At 38.2% G+C, this 20,987-nt stretch overlaps 3 protein-coding genes across 3 annotated transcripts; all 3 read right to left on the reverse strand.

Moving 5' to 3' along the window:
* Positions 1-17,317: 17,317 nt before the first annotated feature.
* K441DRAFT_487945 (uncharacterized protein) lies at positions 17,318-17,467 on the reverse strand (the record flags this gene model as incomplete). The annotated part of the gene is made up of 1 exon (XM_067641957.1): positions 17,318-17,467. A coding segment is annotated over one exon (150 nt), but the record flags the coding sequence as incomplete, so codon positions are not given.
* A 229-nt stretch (positions 17,468-17,696) lies between these two features.
* Positions 17,697-18,740, reverse strand: K441DRAFT_694120 (uncharacterized protein; the record flags this gene model as incomplete). Its single annotated transcript, XM_067652699.1, has 2 exons — positions 17,890-18,740; positions 17,697-17,847 (listed from the first exon to the last, which is right to left on the reverse strand). The coding sequence occupies exons 1-2, from the start codon at positions 18,449-18,451 to the stop codon at positions 17,699-17,701; spliced, it is 711 nt and encodes a 236-aa protein (XP_067507054.1). The 5' UTR covers positions 18,452-18,740.
* A 512-nt stretch (positions 18,741-19,252) lies between these two features.
* Positions 19,253-20,070, reverse strand: K441DRAFT_364822 (uncharacterized protein). Its single transcript, XM_067641409.1, has 2 exons — positions 19,832-20,070; positions 19,253-19,783 (listed from the first exon to the last, which is right to left on the reverse strand). Exon 2 carries the CDS (start codon positions 19,659-19,661, stop codon positions 19,434-19,436), a length of 228 nt encoding a protein of 75 aa, XP_067507055.1. The 5' UTR covers positions 19,662-19,783; positions 19,832-20,070; the 3' UTR covers positions 19,253-19,433.
* Between the last annotated feature and the right edge of the window lie 917 nt (positions 20,071-20,987).

The following is a 20,987-nucleotide window of genomic DNA, read 5'->3' on the forward strand; positions in this document are numbered from 1 at the left end:
CTATTGCTAATCCGACCGACTGGATTAAGGCCTAGAAAATTATAGTATTAATAGGAGTATATAGGAATAGGGAGTTAATATAATTAGTGCGGTTTAAAGGTATCTACCAGATATAAGATTCTATAAGACGTCTTATAGACTATAAGCGTATTTTACTATTTATTCTAGGCTAAAAGAGAGCGTAATTTTGTAAGTATCCTTAAGCTATTAGTTTAATTGGTTATAGGTATAATGTCCGTATATAGAACTAAGACGTAAATAATTCGTGCGCCTCTTTAGATTTGGTAAAGGTAGTCATTATCCTCTAGATTAAGGGACAACACTTCCTCTATATATTCTATGTGTAGCCATAACAACGCTCACTAACAATGTATGGGGAGTTCTGCGGATTTTCTAGTTTAGAGAAGCCGTTAGCAATGGTAAATAACTTGGGATTAATAACTAGAATAGCGAATAGTGAGAAGATAGTGATATACCGTGCGTTAGTGATTAAGATATAGAAGCCTACTCTTTGATTATATAGTGCCAGCGATCCTAATAGAGGAGATACTAAGTTGTATATAACTGCTTACTATGGACAATAACTAAGAAGGCTTAAGCTTTTATAGTACCCCTACTTAACACCTTATTAAATACGTCGAAATCAACTTCCCCTCTTTTAAGAGCGTATAATACTAAGGTATATAGCCTTAGAAGATGATAATAACATTGACTTAAGAGGCTTAAACTAATTATCTTATAGTAAAGGTATTGGAGCCCTTTCTAATAGCCCTCTAGATTTAGAACCTTTGTAGATATAATTTCATATATATAGCTCTTGCATAAAATTTCATCACCTTAGTCCTACAGTATTTACTTAATATTTAGACAATGTTACTCTGCTGCCTTAAATGGTTCCTAGTGCTTTGCTAATAAACTTTTAAGAAGCTTTTTAAATCTTCTATACTAATAATATAATCACGCTAAGACGACTACTAACCGTAATATAAGCGCGAAGGCTATGCCAAGCAGGATTTTTCAACCTATATATAGTTCCCACACTACCTTCTTGCACTACCCTTTAAAGTATATAACACCGCAGTGTTATAGAACTTGTAGACGATAAACATTCCATAAAAACCCTATAGAAGCCACTAAAGATCGGGGTCTAAAATTGCAAACTTTGCCAAGCCTACTTCTTACTAGTTTATTTAAAAAAGTTCTACGGTGTTAAGCGAGCGACAGAAAACTTGGGTTAAATTTTCGTTACCGGACCCTAACGATCCGCCATATTATAAGTGGCTCTTACTTACCGCTATTAAAAAAGTAATGCTCTTGCGGACCTTTTCCAGCCCTTATATAATAGGAAATGCGCTATAAATAGAATAAGCCAGAAATAGAAACCCAAAGCTTAAGCCTGTAAGTAACGCTGCGTATAGGCTTTACTGTTACAGGAGCAAAATTAACGGAAAGATATCCTCCTTGCAAAGGTAGCTCCTGTATTAGCTAAGTAAAACTTAAAGACAATATCTGCCTGGCTAAGTCTTTGCCCTTACAACGCTACAGCTTATACTTTACCTGTTCTATAACTTCCTCTCTATTTTCTATCTTTTTAACTATATCTAATAGCACTTTGCCTAGCTTCTGCGACCCGTTTAAAAGAAAAATCCTAAGTAGGGTAAACCGTCTCCCGTATAGGGGGGAAACGCTTAAAGTAGGGCGGAGACTAATTATGTCTAAGACCTATAAAACTGTTAACTTATAAAAATCTATAATATTTATAATATTTACCTTAGCTTGCTTAAGTTCGTCATTAAAGAAGACCCATTTAAAGAATTTTTAAGAAGAAGGGGCATTTTTTATCTAAAGCTAATTATTCCTATCCTCTACTTCACATTCCACCTATTTAATTATTTCTGGCCCGCCTTTTATAAGTACAAAATTACCTAAGAATACCGTGTGTTTAACTACTAAACTATTAGAATTAAATATCCCTAAAAAGATATATTCGCCGTAATATAGGTGCAAGCTATGGTGCTAGCACTGCCGTATATAGCAGAGGGCAAAAATATCTTTAACCTATAAAACTATTAGACTAATATAAAGGGTATATAGTATCTTTTACCTTAACACTATTATAATCAGTATTAAGTTTATAAAAGCTTTATAGGAAATCCTAAGGAGAAACAAAAGGACAATCTGGTCTAAAAATTAAATTATCCTTTATAATCTCCGGCAGCTTCATCACAATATTATTCTTAAGAGGTAAAAGCGCTAGGTAAGGTTAAAGTAATAACAACAGGAGTGGAGGTTTAGTGGCCTCTTTATATAGGACTAGAGGATATATATTTATATATAGTCTATAGCATATTCCCTTCACCTATAAATATTAAAACAATTTCTATAAGTTGCCTATATCTCTTCTATAAGGTACATTAATGCTTAGGCGCGCATTAGTGCGATAACGTTTTTTAAGAACGGGCGGTATTACGTAGGCCCTACTTAACCAGAAATCAGCCCCACCAAATAGCTTTTATTTACTTATGTCCGCTACTTACACCTTTAACTTAGTAATATCTAGGCCATAGATAGCTTTTGGCATTGACAGTAAAGATATAGATAATTTAATAGCCTATATAGCGATATAAAACTAAGAGAATTTCTCTTTAAGGATATCTAATACACCTTTCCGTATTATACCCGCTATAACAACAATAGATAAATATATTAATCTATACTTAGAGGTTAGTACTAACGCCAGAAAAGGTATAATAGTATGCTAATAAATATAAACTAGAAAGCTAGAACTATTGCTGCAATAATCCTAACTATAACCCCCAACGCCGTTTTACTTAAAAAGTTAACTTTAGTACAATATAACAATCTATAGACTCCCCGTCTATATATGCCCGCATAGAGTATACATAAGGCTATAGTAATATTAGCTATTAGGCCGTTAGATTTAAGTAATAGACTACTAAAATTTAAGGTTTCGGCAGACTACAAATCCTTTTAGCTAAAGAGTGGTAAGATGTTGGGTGCTTTGTATAATACGCCCTAGATTTTTAAAGGGTATAGAGGTGGAACCGCTTATATATCTGTATAGGTCCGTAGAGTTACTGCCTCGCAGTAGCCGTTATAGTTTAAGGGTTGGATTGGTATTCTAAATATATAGGAGGTCCCCTATTAAGAACGGTGGAATATAATAGATCTTATGGGCTGTAATAGCTGTTATACTATATATAGGGGACCATAGCGTAGCAATTAACTATATTATTTATTACCGTGCCGTTTATGCAGGTAGGAATTCGTAAAGGGCCTAGGTATATATTAAGATGGTCCTAAATAAACTTAGATTAGATTAGCGGAAGGTCCTAATATATATTAAAAGGGTTAAAGAACTTAGGAAGGTCCTAATAAATATCAAAATAGTCCTTAAAATAGATTAGCGGAAGGTTTAGATATATATTAAGATCGTCCTAAGGGAACTTGGGGGAAATTAATGGAAGCTCTTAATATATATTAGGATAACATTAAAGGAGCCTAGGGGAAATTAACGGAAGATCCTAATATACGTTGGGATAATCCTAAGAGATTTTAATAGGTGTACTTTCCTTCTTTATACTAGGTGGCGAGGAACTATCTAATCTGGGGCGCTTTTTTTAGGAGTGCTTAATTTCCGCCGGCCTTTTCGCTCTACTAGAGCTCGGAGGGGCGTTCTAAGCTTTAGGTTGACTTATTAAGTTAGTATTAGCGCAACTAAGATATATATCCTTTAGTTGCTTCTCTAAAGAAGCTAACTCTATCTATTCTAGGTATTGCGGTTAGGTCTATAACTAAGCATTTAAGATAAAAAATTCTTCTAAGGTTATATGCCTCTCAATACTATTAAGAGTTAATTATTAATATAGTAAAGGCCTAAGGAAGAACTAATATTGTGCTGCAGTCTATATTGCCGAGACTAATATATATCTTAGGTTTAAAAAGATTCCATTTCTAGCCAGCAATATCATTATATTTTAATGCTTCTCCTCCTAAAGAATAGACTAACTTCCTTACCGTACTCCTAAGGCTTTCGCCATTTTCGAGCTTCTGTTTTACCTCCTTTAATTGCTTTATTATAATATCTATCCTCTTAGATAGGATAGACTTTATTAACCTGCGGCCAATTAGATTTTTGTTATTCTTAAGAACGTTAGCTAGGTTACAAATTATAAGCTTATTATTATCTCCTGCTAGTCTAGTATATAGTTCCTATAGGGCTTTAGTTAATCCGCCCTTAGCTAGATTATAGAGTAATTGAAATATATTTAAGTTATTTAGGTTTAGGGATAAAATTTTTACGCTAACAGTAATAAGTTGCTACACGGCTATTTATAGTAAGGTCTCCAGTTTTGCTTCTCTACCTTTATAAAGTGGGGTTCCTACTTCCTTATAGACTAAGTTTCCTTTATAAAGCGGGGTAGGGCGTCTATTAGGAAGTAGGATTTCCTTAGGAACTAGGAATAATAATAAAAAGTTATATAGACCTTTCCAAGTCTCTAGAGTTATTGGAGTCGCTAAAGCTACTAGAGCTTTTAGGGCTGTTAAGATTGCTAGAGTCTTCCAAACCCCTAGAATCGCTAAAGTATTACTTAAGCTAAGCGCCTCTGTTTAATTAATATGCCTAATAAAAAAAGCTTTTAAGAAATTCTCTACTGCTCTATTAAGAACTTTAATTCCTTTAGTTTCGCTAATAGAGCGCAGGTATTGCGCAACCTACTTAAGCTTATTTAATAATGACTATTACATATAAGTAACACCTTAGGAAAGGAGTATTAGAAGATAAACCTACGGAAGAATAAGAATTAACGGTGCGAGCTAGCTGTAAGAACGCATTAGGAAGGACTACTTCTCCCTTCTATAGTAAAGAATAATTAGCTTAGGTAAGAAAGGACTATGGAATAGAATTACCGTAGCGCTAATAAGCATCTTATTACCCTGCTACTAAGATATAAGTATTATAAGCCTATTAGGTTATTTAACCTAATAAAAGAAGGCAGCTAGATATAAGAGCGGGAGAAGCAGGAAATGGTGTAGGGGGGTTTCGTTGCAATTGCAATGAAACTCCCCTATAATATTAGCTTGGCGTACATTAGCCCCCTCGCCTCGTTATCCCTAAGACACCACTCTTTACTACTACGACTTATGCTCCTCTAAAGATCCACGATAAAAAACTAAACAGCTAATTAAAGTGAGAATGTGCAGCTATCTCCCCGGCCAATTAGATATAGCTTACCTGCCGTAAAGTCTAGAAGCTTCTATTAATTTTCTTTTTAACAATATAATAATGCGTCCCGTAAGAATTATAGGCTAAAACGCCTTAATAAACCTAAGAATGCTTTGGATCTTAAGGGCGTAAGGTAGGGATAAGTAATATATAAAGCTGATTTTGCCCTATTACGCTAGGGATGTATAATTGCCTTTACTGTCTACTACACTAGTTGCCTTATCGCTTTCTTCTGCAGGTCTTATTCGTTACTGCCCTAACTTTACTATTTTTACCGCTCCTTTTAAACTATTCCTTAGTCTATCCCGTTTCTATTAGCCATTTACGGCCACTTTACTCTTTAATATAGATGCTACTTCTTAAATAATTGGCTCGCCCTTTTAAGCCGCAATTTGCTGGATCCTACTAGTCTTAGAGTGGTATATTTAGCAGCCTCTTATAGCTTTCGCAGCCTATAGCTGGGATTGAGATTCCAGATATAGCGCCTTATAACCTATTAGTATAGATCTGGAAAGAGCGCCTTTAATAATATTAGAAAGGCATCCTAGCTTAACCACTTTATATTAAAGTACTGTTTTATTACATAAATGAATTACTATAGGCCTAAAAGGCCAGCAAAAAGTATATCTAAAGGAATATTCTATAGGCCTATAATACTAGCGCCCTATTAAACCGGCAGAGGCTATATAGCATAAAATTCTTTGCATTTACCTAGATAGGAGAACTACGCGTAACCTCTTATTTAACTTAATTAATCTTTTCCCTAAGACTAAAAAGGAGATTCTTTGTCTTCTTTAGGAAAGAACTAAAGGGCATTAAATACGGGATACTATCTATTTAGCTTTATTATTTAAATATTTACGGAATCGCCCTAACGCAATTATATTCTAGGTACGTTTAATATCTCCTATAGTATCTATTCTAATTAAATTGCAGACTCTAATATAAGATATTCTTAAAAACTTAGAGTGGTATATTAAAGAGGAAGGCGTAAAAAGAGTTCTTTTTTAGAGGCCGCGTCTACCTAGTATAGAGTCTTAACAGTAGTTATTTATATCTAAATTAGAGGGTATTAATATTTTAGTATACAATTAAATTTAAAGTCTCCACGTTTTTAGGCCCACTTACACTATAATATAAATTCATATCCATGCGTATAAGACCCTTAAAATCACAGTACGTATAGTAAAAGAAACCCGTAACGGTGGCGTTGTTATCTTTATTAGCTACGTAGTACTCTATTAAAGGGTACGTTCCGTTAAATGTCCCTATATCCCTAACTAATACTTCCTCCTTCCCTCTTAACAATTCTATATAGATAGAGGGCTATTTTAACTATTAATTGCTCTAGTAGTGCAATCTACTATTATTAGTATTAACCCGCTTAGCGCCAATAATATTACCCAGTTTAGCGTCTTCTAGTTTAGTATTAACAATATCGATTAACTCACTATATTAAACTATTTAGAAACTATACCTATTACTAACAGCTAATAAAAAGCCTTTCGTGTATCGTCTAGTAAATAATTGGGCGAATTAGACTGTTAGAGACCAATTACAATTAATAAATATAACTTTTAAGGGCGGTAATGGTTGGGATAGGGTTGCTTCTAACCTTAAAAGAAGTATATAGGCTTGTTAAAATAAATATAACCAAATTTTTCTTACCGCTAGAGCGCGTAAAGAATAGACGGATAAAGAATATTTAATTGTATACTATTTAAGGTCGCTTGGTTGCTAATACGTGTATATTACTAGATAGGTGCTATATTTGCCAGCTTATATTTAGGAGCTAGACATATACGTCTTATACTTATTCTCCTAATCTTGCTTATATCTTAGGTCTTAATAAAATAGCAAAAAACCTAGCATACTAGACTTGCGTTTAATAGAGGTTTAGCAGCTATTACTAGTTAGTTCCCGTCTAAAATAAGTCTATAGTCTTATCCTTTTCTTTTGCTAATAGGTTATAAAGATTATAGTTGTAAATAAAACCCTTTAAAATCCAACCGCTCCTAAGAAGTAGGATAAGTAGCTAAAGAAGGATAAGGCCCTCCTCCTAACCCTATATAGTAAAAAAAAGCTATAAAAGGAAATTATAAAGCATTTTCTATATAAAATACTATGGTAATGCGAGTATAAATATAACAGTCTAAGGCCTAAAGCGGTGGAACAATAAACAGCTAATAAAGAGATACTCCTTATGAGCCTACGTAAGGGAGGTATGGAATAGCGGGATATCTTAAGATAGTTACCTGGAAGAACGCGATAGTTATACGCGTAGCATTATATAGATATATTTCCCTATAAAGTAATAAAATAGAAGTAAGCAGCGCTATATAGGCAGGACTAAGAATATGTTACTTAAAGGCGGGTGTAAGTTTTTGTAATTATTGGAAATTTTATACTTATCTTAGTTAGTTTTTAATGTTATATATAAAACGATTATATAAAATAGTATCATTGGTAGGCCTTTATATTACCTCTTTCTAGTACTAAATTTTAACTTCCTACCTGCTAGCCTACTAGTTTATTATATATAGTTTTATAAAGGCTAAGTTTCTTAAACAGAAAATTACGAGACTTTATAAGAAATCCGCTATAAATAGATAACTAGAAATTATAGTAGGTTGGGCCTTTAATAGTTTCTAGTGCTTTACTAATAATATAATTACGCTAAGATAACTACTAACCGTAATATAAGCGCGAAGGCCATACTAAGCTGGATTTTTCTGCTTATGGTTCCTATACCACCTTTTTATACTGCCCTTTAAAGTATATAACACTGTAATGTTATAGAACTTATAGACGATAAATATTCTATAAAAACCTTATAGAAGCCGCCGAAGATCTAAGTCTCCTATAAGCCCTACGAGCGACATTAGAAAAAGGGAGGAAATTCTAAAAAATATAGCGGAGTTTACTGCTAAAAAGGAGCGGCGTTTGTGGATAATGCCTAAAGAAAAGATTGCGGAGAATGGGTTATACTTGCGACGTTAACTTAAGAGTAAACCCGCATTAACGGTCCTATTACAGCCAACTCCACCTAGATATATAGCATAAGTATAATATTAAGTAGATTATTATTCCTTTATAAAGAAAGCGGGAAGTAGGGAGGTTAAGATTAAGGATAAATATCGGATTATGCTCAATATATAGCTATAGGAGTATTTCCACGTATCTTATCTTAAAAAAATACTTAACTTACCTTCGCTCGCCCCTATACGCTTTAAACTTAATATAGATTATTACTAGTGGAATTAAAATTAGCCTTAGATATAGGGTTTAATGTTACGGAAATGGTTTAAATATAGTGGCTGTATTAACCTATATAAGATTATAGGGTATATTAAGGCCTATAAAAGGTATAAAAAGGAAGATAGTAATTATAATATAGCTTAGATTAAAAGGGAACTAGCGTACTAGCGCGAATACAATAACAAAGAGGGAGGGTTTAAATGCCCTCCGCCGCTGGAAGCACTAGTAGAATTATTCCTAAAGGAGTACTAAACGAATAAAGGTAACGTGTGTCCCCTTTTTAAGGTATTATAATATTAGTATATAGAAAGGCTAGCGTTAGTAATCCGGGTTAATAGCCTTCTAAGCCTAGGCTTTTCTTTAGTGTTTCTAAAGCGGGAGGAGAACTTTTATTAAGTAGGGCTGGTGTCTAGCTGGCATTAAGGCTATTATTTCCAATCTAAATACTTTTAATTATTTTAACTCCCTATACTCCGTTTTAACTAGCTATATATAAAAAGAATAGGATAAATATATTAAGAAGATTGCAGGCTAGGCCTTTAAATTTTCCGTAATGTTATAAAACTTCGCCGCTTTAGACGAAATTGGATAATAAAGAAAAGGAAAGATTCCGGAGACTAACTCCTTTAGGGAGATTAGAATTATTTCTTAATATTAGTATAGTATATATAATTCTATAAATAAAATAGTAAGGGAATCTAGCAGCGAATAGGATAAAGTGCTATAGTTATAATAAACCTTACTCTATAAGAACGGTTTAGGAGATCTTAAGGATATCGCAGCGGCCTTAATAAATTACTTCCCTTATAATATATACTAGTGCGCCTATACTACACTTGGCGTCCGATTTAGGAAGCGACTAAATATATTATTCTACTTTATATCCATCTTATTCTTATACGCGAGTAAGCGCTAATTATCCAACTTTAGCCACGGCCGACGTGTTTGGACTTATACGCGCCTATGCTCTCTATAGAGCCGCCCATCGGCGGCGGCGGTGGCGCTAGTATTAGAATTACTACCGCCTAAGCTTTCGCTGCCTAAGCTTTGGCTACCATTCTTAAAATCGTTATCTTTATTATTGTTGTCTTCGTCGTTGTCTAGACTAACAGTATCATTATTAGCCCCTTTGCCGTGCGGACTACGTATACTAGTTTTGCTAGCGGTATAGTTACTACTTTACTACATTAAGCTCAGACTAGTATATACGTTTAGCGCATTATTATACTAATAGCCTACTAATAGCTATAAATTTAACGTTAACTGCGTTATATAGATAAGTTGCCCTACGTTACTAAGTAAGTTGTATATAATTATTAATGGTTTTAAAAATAACTTTAATGTTATCTTATTTTAATATATAATTGCTATTACTAATATTATGCATTCTAGTACCTGGTAAAGGGTAATATCAGTTAGCTAATAGTCCGTATAATCGCTCTATTTATAGTTAATAATGCAGTTATATACTACCTTTGCTCCTTAAAAGGATATTTAAAGGGAGGTAGACTAAGTTATAATGTTTACTTTAGACCCAGAGTGGCGGCGTGCTAGTAATAACTTTAGATATTATAATATTCTTATAGGCCTTATGCTCCCGTTAAGCCGTTTAAGACTTATTCCTATTAGACCGCGCCACTTATCCTAGAATAGATAATTGCTACGTTTATATTACTATAAAGTTGCTATACTAGCCCTACGGGATACCTCCTAGTCGCTAATAGGGTTATCCTTGCCGCTTTCCCTAACCTTACTATCGCTGCCATTGCTTTTATCTTCGCCCGTATATATATCCTTATTAACGTATTAGTCGCCCTCCGTTTATCTATATAGAGAGACCGATTGTCTTAAGGGCTCTAGCAGCCCCATATCTGGCCTATACCCTTAGTGTTTACTATCCCTACTATTCACTAGGTTAAGGATATTGCTTTAAGGTAAGTCTAGGATATTGGCGTTATTATCTTTATTGCCACCGTCTAGGTTACTAGTATTTAGATTATTGCTGGTTCTAAGAGGCAAAATCGGGCTGCCGCGGCCTAGCAGTAGCGTTAATTTTAGTATATACACAGGACTAGATATAAGGCTCTTTACCTATAGCTAGGCTAACCTCCTCCGCTTTACTAAATAAGAGTCTTCTAGAGCTAGTTCTGAGGTTAAGTCTAGCACTTCTATAGAGGAGATAGCCGTATTAGCGGATGAAGTGCGCTTTTGCTTACGTATTATAAATAGCTAACTTATTATACCTAGATCTTTATAGAGAGGTTCGTCCTACTTTAACAAACTATCTTTAAATACGTTAAAATAGGGGCTCTATATGTCTGTAGGAAGATTACTTACCGTTATATACGCCTCTAGTATTCTCTATAAAGGGGGCGCGTATACTAGTTACGTCTAGACCGTTATTCTAATATTCTAGCGACTCGCCACTAGATTAGATATCCCCTATACTATAACTTACTTTAGCTATATTACCCTTAAAAACTAAAGGAAATTCTATTATTAATTAGTAAATAAGAGCTGTAGCGCTATTAACATGCCTACTTAGACTGCTTTTATTAAACAACTTATCTATAGCCAAGTTTATCTCCTTAACGCTTGTAGCCTGGTCAGCCCCTTTTTAGCTAGGCTAGTAACTTTATAGTATCTGCGGAGGAATAGGGCCAAAACTACCTTCGCCGTCTATACGCATGTATTAGCCAATATCTATTATCTTATACCGTTTAAGACGTAAATAATACCTTAATATAGCGAACCTAAAGGATTAATAGCTCTTACCGGAGCTAGTAGTCCCAGATCTAGAGAACGCAACGCTTTAGAGTCTGGTAGATTAGTTAAGAAGTTATTAATATTGGCCCACTCTCTATTGTATTCTAGGGAACTAGCTTCGCCAAGATTAGGCTCTGTTATTTTAGGCTTCGCCTTAAGCTTAAGCTTAGCCTTAGATTTCGTCTTAGGCTTAAGTATTAGAGGAATATAAGGAATATATTTTGTAGGAGGAAGTAAAGGGGTAAGTAAAAGAGTGCTAAAAGAGGAGGCTATTTTAGTGCTAAGATCTACTAGCTTTTCCGGTTATAAAAATAGGAGCTAGTCCAAAGGTTAAAATATATAGCTACCTCTCTAAGCTAAGGAGTGTTACTTTATATACCTCTACTAACAACACTGTCTAAGGTAGGATCGTAAGGGACCTATATAAATGCCCTATTCTAGCGCAAAAGCTTAGTTATAGGGGGTAGTACAAGGGAGCTGCCTGTATTAGGGGAGTGAGGACCGGCTTAAAGTCCCGTCGCCCTTAGCGTCTTTAAAATAATTATATATTGTACTTATAGGCGCTATAGAGACTCTATTATAATAAGAGTATATACGGCTCTCTAGGCGATTAGCTAGCAAATATTATAAGAAACCCTCTAAACCGTTCTCCGCATCTTAGTATACCTATTTATATTATAACCTACTATCCGTATCTTCTAGCTAATTAAGGATCTATATTACTTTAAACAAAACCGCTAATTACTAGCTAATTCTTTAATTATTAGCTAACCCCTTACGTAAAACGAGGCTATATTAGGTAACGTATTAATAACTAATTCTTACCGGCATTACCCTACACTGGTTAGACGGTTAGCTTAAAGGGCTCTATTTACGTCTTATAGCGCGCCTAACGCCATTACTAAGCTATTATTAGCTAACTTCTAGGCACTAGCTCCCTACTAGTTGTATTATAACGTTATAGCCACGCTAGATACTTTATATAAGGCAGAGTATCCTATAGGGGCCATAATGGCAATATAAAGGTTATAAGAACGAAATTAATGCCTTATGCCAGTAACTTACTACGTTATTATTAAGGGATCTAGCCCTAGTGGGATACGGATAACGGAGCGTGGATTAGTTAGCGTATTCTACTAAAGGGCTAAAGTTAGAGAGTGCGATGCAAGGTAATTAGAGCTAAGATAATAGTATAAGTACTATACATTCTTTAGCTAAAATATATATTAGGTAGTGCGCAGCGAATACTATTAGTAACCCTAAGGTAGAGAATAAGTTTCTAAACATATAGGCTAGCGTTAACTGTATAATTAATAGGAGGTATCGCCACTTTAACCGCAGTCGTAACTCGCCTAAGAGGAGAAAGTAAAAGTTAATAAGAGAAGGATAGGGAGAGTGTATAAGAGAGAAGAAGAGGCGTCTATAAACTGCTTATAGAGATAAGTCTAGAAGCGGCTTCTCTAACAGCGGCTTAGGGTGCCTAAAAGTAGATAGTATAGTATACATAGAAATAAGACGATAGGGAGGAATAGATTAATGGAAGTAGAGTTAGGGACAATGTATATATTGCGGCAGAGTTTATAAAAAAAAAAGCCTTATAATAGATAATTGGGGCGCAATAGAGGGGGCGGCTGGGACGGACGGAAGAAGAGCGAGGGGGGAAGGGAGAGAGTAGAGAGAAAAAGTTAAGAAGGATGGAGGATAAAAGACGGCGAAGGGAGGGCCTTTTATGGTTGGTCGTTAAGGAAGATTGTCGGTTAAGGTGTAGCGCAAAAGTCGTAAGCGAGGCGTGGATTACTTAAATGGGGAGCCTCTATTTCCTAATGCAGGCTTGCCGTCTAATTATTTACTATTTAAACTATACTAATCTTTAGGATTATATCCTTAGCGACTACTAGGCCTCTTACACCTTCGCGCTCGGTTTCTTTATATATCTTAATAAAGCTACTAGCGGTTCTAAAGGTAGTATTACTAATACGCGTTTAGGGGTTAATATAGCTATTAGGGCTTTGGGGCTTTATTCGGTAGGCCACAGGGGCCGCCTTACAGCAGGAACTAGCTAAACAAAAGACTAGGATTTGATTAAAAGAATGTCCGAGATAAATATCCTCCTCTTTTAAAAGTTCGTTATAGACCCTTAACAAGGGTGTGGCTAAAGCGGGTCAGCCGCCCTCCCTACTAGCGTAATTGAATGTTTAACTACGTTCCTTAGGGTTTTTACACACACAAATTTCTTATTATCCCCTATTGACTAAGGAACCCCCTACTTACTCTAACTAATAATAGTTAGTATATAGTAAGGGTTTGGAACGAGATATTCCAAAAACATTAAGAAACTTCCGGAGATATGTTTAGTACGTAACAGCCATATTTTATTACAGCCGTTTTTATCTCACCTAACTAACTATCCAAAATAGTGCGTGCCTACTAAGTGATTATCTAATTCAAGAGTTCGTTCACCTAAATATAAGAAGTGAGACTAAAAGTTAAACAAAAAACCCGACTACTATAAAGGCCACTATTACCAGAACCGTCGCATTCTGTAGATTATTAGGGTGCTTATTTAACCAGGGAGGTATAAACTAGAGGGTAGCCCTAAGAGTAAGTAAGACTATAATAGACGCCAGAATAAAGATCACTAGGATAGAGTACCGCTCCTTAATATACATACTAAAGGCCCTACTATAAGGCGTAATAGGACCCTTAACTTGTACAGGGAGCATTTCTTTTAGTTCCCTAAAGGTCCCGCAATCTTCTAGGTGCATAAAGTAGTGCTAAACCTTATAGCTAGGATATAGGGTCCCTAATAGCCATGTAAAGTAGTGCTAAACCTTATAGCTAGGATATAGGGTCCCTAATAGCCATGGCTAAGGTCTATAGCAATAGTCTCCATATTCTGGGTCTAACACTTTAGGGTATCGCTCCTTATCCTTATAGATGTTAATATAAAGAAAATTTAGCGTCTCTTTAAACAGAAAACTGTGGAACTGCGTTAGCATTAGCTGCGCATCCTATAACGCAAGGAATAAACTATAAGAAAGAGTGACTATTTTCGAGTATACCCAATAGAATTTTATTCTAGTTACCCGCTTCAACCTACACCACCTAGATGAGATGCTTTAGTAGGCCTCGCAAAGGCACTAGAAAGTCGCCTTGTTATTTATACCCAGTATAATTGTCCAAGCTATTGACTTATTTAATCCAGTGTTAATACTAAGGAAGAAAACTGGGTTATCTTACCCATCGTTATTATAAATATTATTTCTTATACTACTCTTTATAGCCGCTTTACGCGGTTTTCTCTTCTTTAGCTTATTGTCCGAGCGACCGGCACCTATATTAATCTAGCCCGTGGCGCTAGCTCCGCCTCTTATCTACATAACCTAAACCTATCGGCTGCTAGTACTACTAGACGTAGGCTTAGCTGCTAAGCGAGTATGCCCTTATATTCCAAACATGCCTATCTACTTTAGCTTTATATATTTTAAGTTCTTAGGTAGCCTTAGCTGGCTTACCTACCTAGCCTAATAGTGCCTATATTTGCCTTTAAGGTAAAGTAACTAAGTAGAAGGCGCATTAAAGTTATATCATAAAGGAAAACAGCTTCACGGTTTAAAAACTCCCAATTTAATTTTGGCACGCAGGCACGGGCATTGGAAAGTTTAGGAAATAGTAATCCCGCAAGGGCTATTGGAATATCGTTATAAAAGCGCCGGCCTCACTATAGGAGAAGATATTAAAGTAACTGCTTAAGCTTAGAATGGAGCTTAGAGCTTATAAAGGGCATAAAATACACTCAAATATAGCCTACTTCTAACTTATCTTCTAGCCCGGATAGGGGCTACTATAACAACTAGCAACCGGCAATATGCTTAATCCCTCTTTTGCAGATGTCCTAGATAGCTAATTTAAATCCTCTTATAAAGGAGATGTCGTAGTTAAGGTCGAACAGCTTACCTCCCTCTATTCTTCTCGCCTAAATTCCGCTATACAAGTCCTATAAATGAGCCGCCTTATGCATAGGACGTAGAAATGCGCGCAAATTCTCTTTATATAGGCCAAAGGGTCGTCCAAAGGCGAGAAACTCTGCAGTTACTGCTACTTTAGATAGTGTGCTATTATCCTCAATCGCGGCCTCAGATTTATCACCGCTTATATCCTTATTATTATCACTATCTTTGCTCTCTATGCTAGCGGTATCTACATTATCTCTAACTTAAGGCTATACGATTAGCTTACCGTCAGAGGTTTTATTAGCGGTATTCATTAGTGCTAGCTGCGCTGCAGAATCCTTCTTATCCAGAAAACGATCAAATAAGGAGAGACTGCCTTGCTCCTACTTAAGCATAATATTAATTTTCTCTCGGACGTTATTATCCGAGGGCATAACGAGACGGCGAATCTCTAAGGAGATGTGGATTCTCCTACTCCGCGATCGCAAGAATCTAACTATAAGCTTTTGGGAAGGAGTATATCCCTTAAATCGCAGGTCCAGGAAGAATCTTTTTAGTAAACGCCAGTAATTTTCCACAAATTTGGCTTCGTCTATGCTATGAGTTACCTCCTAATATAGAGCTACTAGCTCCGAGTTAGCGGTAAATATCTTCACAATATAGTTTATTATAGCCTATCGGTAATGCACCATCCCTAAGGTAGACTCCGCTAAAGAGTTAATATTATCAGGTGTAGACTCAACAGACTAAATATCATCATCTCTTATATTAGGTTTATATTCAATTGCCGGTTCTTTGTACCTATAGAAGGTTATAGGCGAATAACTATCTATCACTTACTCTATGTCCACGGTAATCTATAATAGCGAAGATGGATTTATAGAGCCAGCTTTATCTAACCAGAAGGCGCTAGGATGCTTTGTAGATGTAGCGTCGGACATATCTAACTCTTTAGCCTCCTTCCATCGGCCTTGATTCCTATACGTCAACGCCAGGTTGGCTATGCTGGTTAGCGTATCTAGATACTCCGAGCCAAGCACCCTCTTTCTCGTCTCTATTACTTGCAGAAACAGCTCTTCGGCCTCCTTCCATCGGCCTTAATTCTAAAACGTTAACGCTAGGTTAGCTATGCTGGTTAGCGTATCTAGATACTCCCTCGCTAAGCACCCTCTTAAACGTCTCCATTACCTACATAAAAAGCTCTTCGGCCTCCTTCTATCGGCCTTAATTCCAAAACATCAACGCTAAGTTAGCTATGCTGGTCAGCGTAGAAGGGATGCTCCTCGCCAAGCACCCTCTTTCTCATCTCCATTACTTATACTTCTAGCTTTTCGGCCTCCTTCCATCGGCCTTAATTCCAAAACGTCGATGCCAGGTTGGCCATGCCTAGTTAACATTAGAGGGATGCTCTACGCCAAGTACCCTCTTTATCGTCTCTATTACTTTACACCTCTAGCTCTTCGGCCTCCTTCTATCGGCCTTAGTTCCGGTTCGTCAACGCTAGGTTAGCCATGCTAGGTTAGGCGTAGAGGGATGCTTTGCGCCAAGCACCCTCTTTCATCTCCATTACTTACACCTCTAGCTCTTCGGCCTCCTTCCATCGGCCTTGATTCTGGTACGTCGACGCTAGGGTTAGCTATACTGGTTAACGTGTCTGGATGCTCTACACCAAGCACTCTCTTTCGAGTCTCCATCGTTTGTACTTCTAGCTCCTTAGCCTCCTTCCATCGGCCCTTGGTTCCTATATATCGACGCCAAGTTGGCTATACTAGCCAGAGTGTCTGGATGCTCTGTGCCAAGCATTCTCTTTTGAGTCTCCATCGTTTGTACGTCCAGTTCTTCGGCCTCCTTCCATCGGCCTTGATTCGGGTACGTCGACGCCAGGTTAGCTATACTGGTCAGCGTGTCTGGATGCTCTACACCAAGCACTCTCTTTCGATCCTCCATCGTTTGTACTCCCAGCTCTCGGCCTCTTCCATCGGCCTTGGTTCCTATATATCGACGCCAAGTTGGCCATACTAGCCAGAGTGTCTGGATGCTCTGTGCCAAGTATTCTCTTTCGAGTCTCCATCGTTTGTACGTCCAGTTCTTCGGCCTCCTTCCATCGGCCTTGATTCCGGCACGTCGACGCCAGGTTGGCCATGCTAGTCAGCGTATCTGGATGGTCCGCGCCAAGCACCCACTTTCTCGTCTCCATTACTTGCACCTCTAGCTTTTCGGCCTCCTTCCATCGGCCTTGATTCCGGTACGTCGACGCCAGGTTAGCCATGCTGGTCAGCGTAGAGGGATGCTCAGCGCCAAGCACCTTTATTCGATTCTCCATTACTTGACCAACTAATACCTCCGCCTTATTGTATCGTCCGTCCTCGTAGAGGTATAATCCACATCTCCACATCAGATCCAACCTGGTCTGCCAATCTCTATTAATAAGATTGGATTCCAGCGCATACCGCGCGTGTGGCAGGTACGCCCTCTAAATGCTTCTATTCCTATAGTTATTGTCCGGGAACACTTTCTCTAATCGCACGATTACTTTCTTAGTCCACTTAGCAAGCAGCTGTTCTTTCCGAAGCCAGTTCCGTGTCGCTAAGTGCACCAATCGATGGACGTTGATAGCAAGATCTGCATGTCGCATAGTAATAAATGAGTAAGCGTTAAGCGTACCGATTGCGTCCGTCTCCTTCTTCCGCGACTGCCCTAGTGGAAGGAGCGACGACGGAATGTCCTTTGGATCTATGTAGGCCGTGAAGGACAGGAAGTCGGCTGCAAGAGGATCGCGCTGTCGGATCTGCTTAAACGAGATAAGCCACGTCGTGGCTACCGGGTTATTTACACTGCGATATCTCCCTTTATCTTCGAATTCCTCGCTGAGAAGATCGATAACATCCCCTTCTTGATTTGCCAGGAGCAATAGGTAGTCCTTGAGGCTTACCATGTTCTTATTGATATATGTGGCCGCCTGAACGATGGCTAGCGGGAGATAAGTAAGTTGGGCGAGCAGCGCTGTCGCATTATGGCTATTGATGGGGTGTTGATCGACTAGACACTTCTGCAGCAGCTGCATAGCCACAGTTTCGTCCATCTCCGACACTTCTACGATATTTTGATGTGCGAGCTTAACGGCCGTCTTCCTGTCACGAGTTGTGAAGATGATAGATCCTCGTTTGCTCTTTGGGAGGTAGTCGATTAGACGGCTAGATCCCTGCTTGAACTTGCTAATCCACATATTAATGTCGTCGGCGTTGTCGAACACCAGAACCCACTGGCCTGCACTTTCGCCGCATAGATAGTCTTGCACTTGTCTCTTTATATCTACCTTGTTGTCTTCACATCCAGATATGCCGAGCTGTTTAGCGACGTGTAGGTACGCTTGTTTAAGGATCTCCCTGTTCAGCGCCGGTATCCAGATAATTGAGAAATTCTTGTGCCTAGCCTGTATTTGATAGACTAGCTCGAGCGCTAGCTGTGTCTTGCTAACCCCGCCAAGCCCTGTGATCGCGGTCCTTGTGGTCCGGTCTGCCGCAAAAATAATTTCTTTGAGCTTTGTAAGCTGGGATTCACGGCTAGTGAAGCGGGGATTTCGTTTGAATGGCACGATCTAAGAGTGGGGTGTTGCTTTATACGAATTAGCGGAAGCAGAATTAAGGCGCGGAAGATGTACCTTCTTGATGAATAAACGCATTTCCATGCGAAGCCTTGTTAAGCTTCTCCCTGAGCCGTCTAAGCGCGTTCGCTTCGCCTTCGCCATAGATGAGTGGCATATGGATATCGAATATGCCGAGTAGCGAGTAGGCCTTGTCCTCTTTACGCCTGGTTTGGCGGTTTTTTGCCCATGATAATTGCTCATCGACGCCGAACTGAGATAAAGGGACTCCCTGAAGCGCTAGGATAGCAATTCCTGTTATCTCGTGAATTTGTCGCTTTAGAGATCTCTTATCGCCTAGTCGCTTGCCTTCTTGGGAGAAGAATTTAACCGAACCCGGCGCAAGAAGCTCGAGAAGAGTCTAACACCGGGTAAACCATCTACCTTTCTGAAAAGCTGGCTCCTAAGTAAACTCGGAGAAGTCATCGCTTGCTTTCCACTTAGCCGTCGAAATATCTGATAGGTAGATGTAGCATTTCGTTAAATTCCGAAACCAGCGAAACATAGAGTTGATAGTCTCCTAAAGTTCGGTGCCGTTTGCCTTATTAATGCAACAGGTGTCCATCTAAAAGTATTGCAAGCCATCTTTTTTGGCTTGTTCTCTATAGAACCGGATCTTCTTATAGCTAGGCTTATCCTTGCTGGTGCCTTTTGTCAGGTTTTCAAAGGTGACCTCGTTGGTATCCGCTCCCCATGTATACGAAAGTATCGCATAGGGAGGGGTTTTATCATTTCCAACGAAGTTCCTCGTAAAGCTGAACTCGCCACTGTCGCTGAGTAGTAAAAGACGCATTGTTTTGCGTGGAGTATGACGGGAGCAAGCGGTGTGAATGGGGTTTGGCCGAACTTAAACGCGGCAGGTTAGGTGGAGAGACAGGAGCACGGCAACCCGCTCGTCAGCTAAGAATACCATACCTAGTTATTAAGGTTAACGAGTATACAGGCAGAGAAAGAGCACCGTACTATATAGGAGACTTGGACCGGAAAGCGAGGCAGTTTAAGAGGAGCGTAGTTGGGACAAGCTTCGCCCGGGCATATGGGGCTGATTGCACAGCCCAAAGTATGGCGCGGTAAGGCAGACGCATAGTCGGACTTCAGCGGAATGCGGTCATATCTTAAGAGAAAGCAGTCAAACATTTGATCACGCTAGCAGGGAGGGCGGCCGACCCGCTCTGGCCACACCCTTGTTTAAGAGGCGTTTAATTTTTAACGCGAATAAAGAGAGAAGCTGGCGTTCAAACGCGCCTTCGCCACAGGATGNCATGTTAGAAGTGAAGGTTGTTGGGGTGGATGCCAAGAGTTTCCAATGGCGGGGCAAATGCCAGCTAGGACCAGATGGGGATCTCCGTAAGGGAACTAGTAGAAAATTTGTTTCGCGATCCAAATGAGGACCATAGTTAAGGTCTTATCTTGGCAACTTACTATATCTTTTGATCCTATTAGCCACGAGCAATCCTCGCAAGATATATAAACGTAGTTTCTATCTTTTCGGCATAATTAGATGTAAACATCTGCTTAAAAGAGATTTCTAAGTCTATCGCAGTCGTCGCTATACCGTCCCTCGCCTTCTTAACTATTACCACTATTAAGTCTACCACGTCGCCAGCTATAAGAAGGATTATTCTCCCCGGTTCTTTAATATACGATCTATCTCGCCGTTTCCGCAATAAACCGAGCCTATTTCCCCCTATTATAACACCTATAGATATAACTACTACTCGTATGACTCTTACACGCCATCGCAGATCTCTTAAAATTCTAGATGCATACCTAGCTACCTATAAGCCTAAAACCCGGACAAAACGTAGGACCCTAATAGTACTTTATAAACCCTTTCTAGAAACCATCCTACCTTTAATGTTTAAGTTATCGCAGACGTTAATGGAGGTTGCTACTATACCGGTAAAAAGACTAGTAGTACCTAGGAAATATAGCTCTTAAATAAGGATATACTTAGTGAAGTGTTTATACAGACTACTGTTACTATATAGCTAACATTAACCGCTAAGCATATAACTGTTCTAGATTTGCGTCTACTAAAATGGACTTAACCTATATAAGAGTAAAATAGAATATAAATCTTAGAATTACAAGCTAATAAAAAAACTTGTAGAAATTA

The sequence above is a fragment of the Cenococcum geophilum genome (assembly GCF_001692895.1).
Source record: "Cenococcum geophilum 1.58 unplaced genomic scaffold K441scaffold_9, whole genome shotgun sequence".
Lineage (NCBI taxonomy): Eukaryota > Fungi > Ascomycota > Dothideomycetes > Gloniales > Gloniaceae > Cenococcum > Cenococcum geophilum.

What these genes read in the sequence shown, in the direction of transcription:
- K441DRAFT_364822 (XM_067641409.1), bottom strand. Translation starts at nt 19,661, where the DNA reads ATGCGTCTTTTACTACTCAGCGACAGTGGCGAGTTCAGCTTTACGAGG.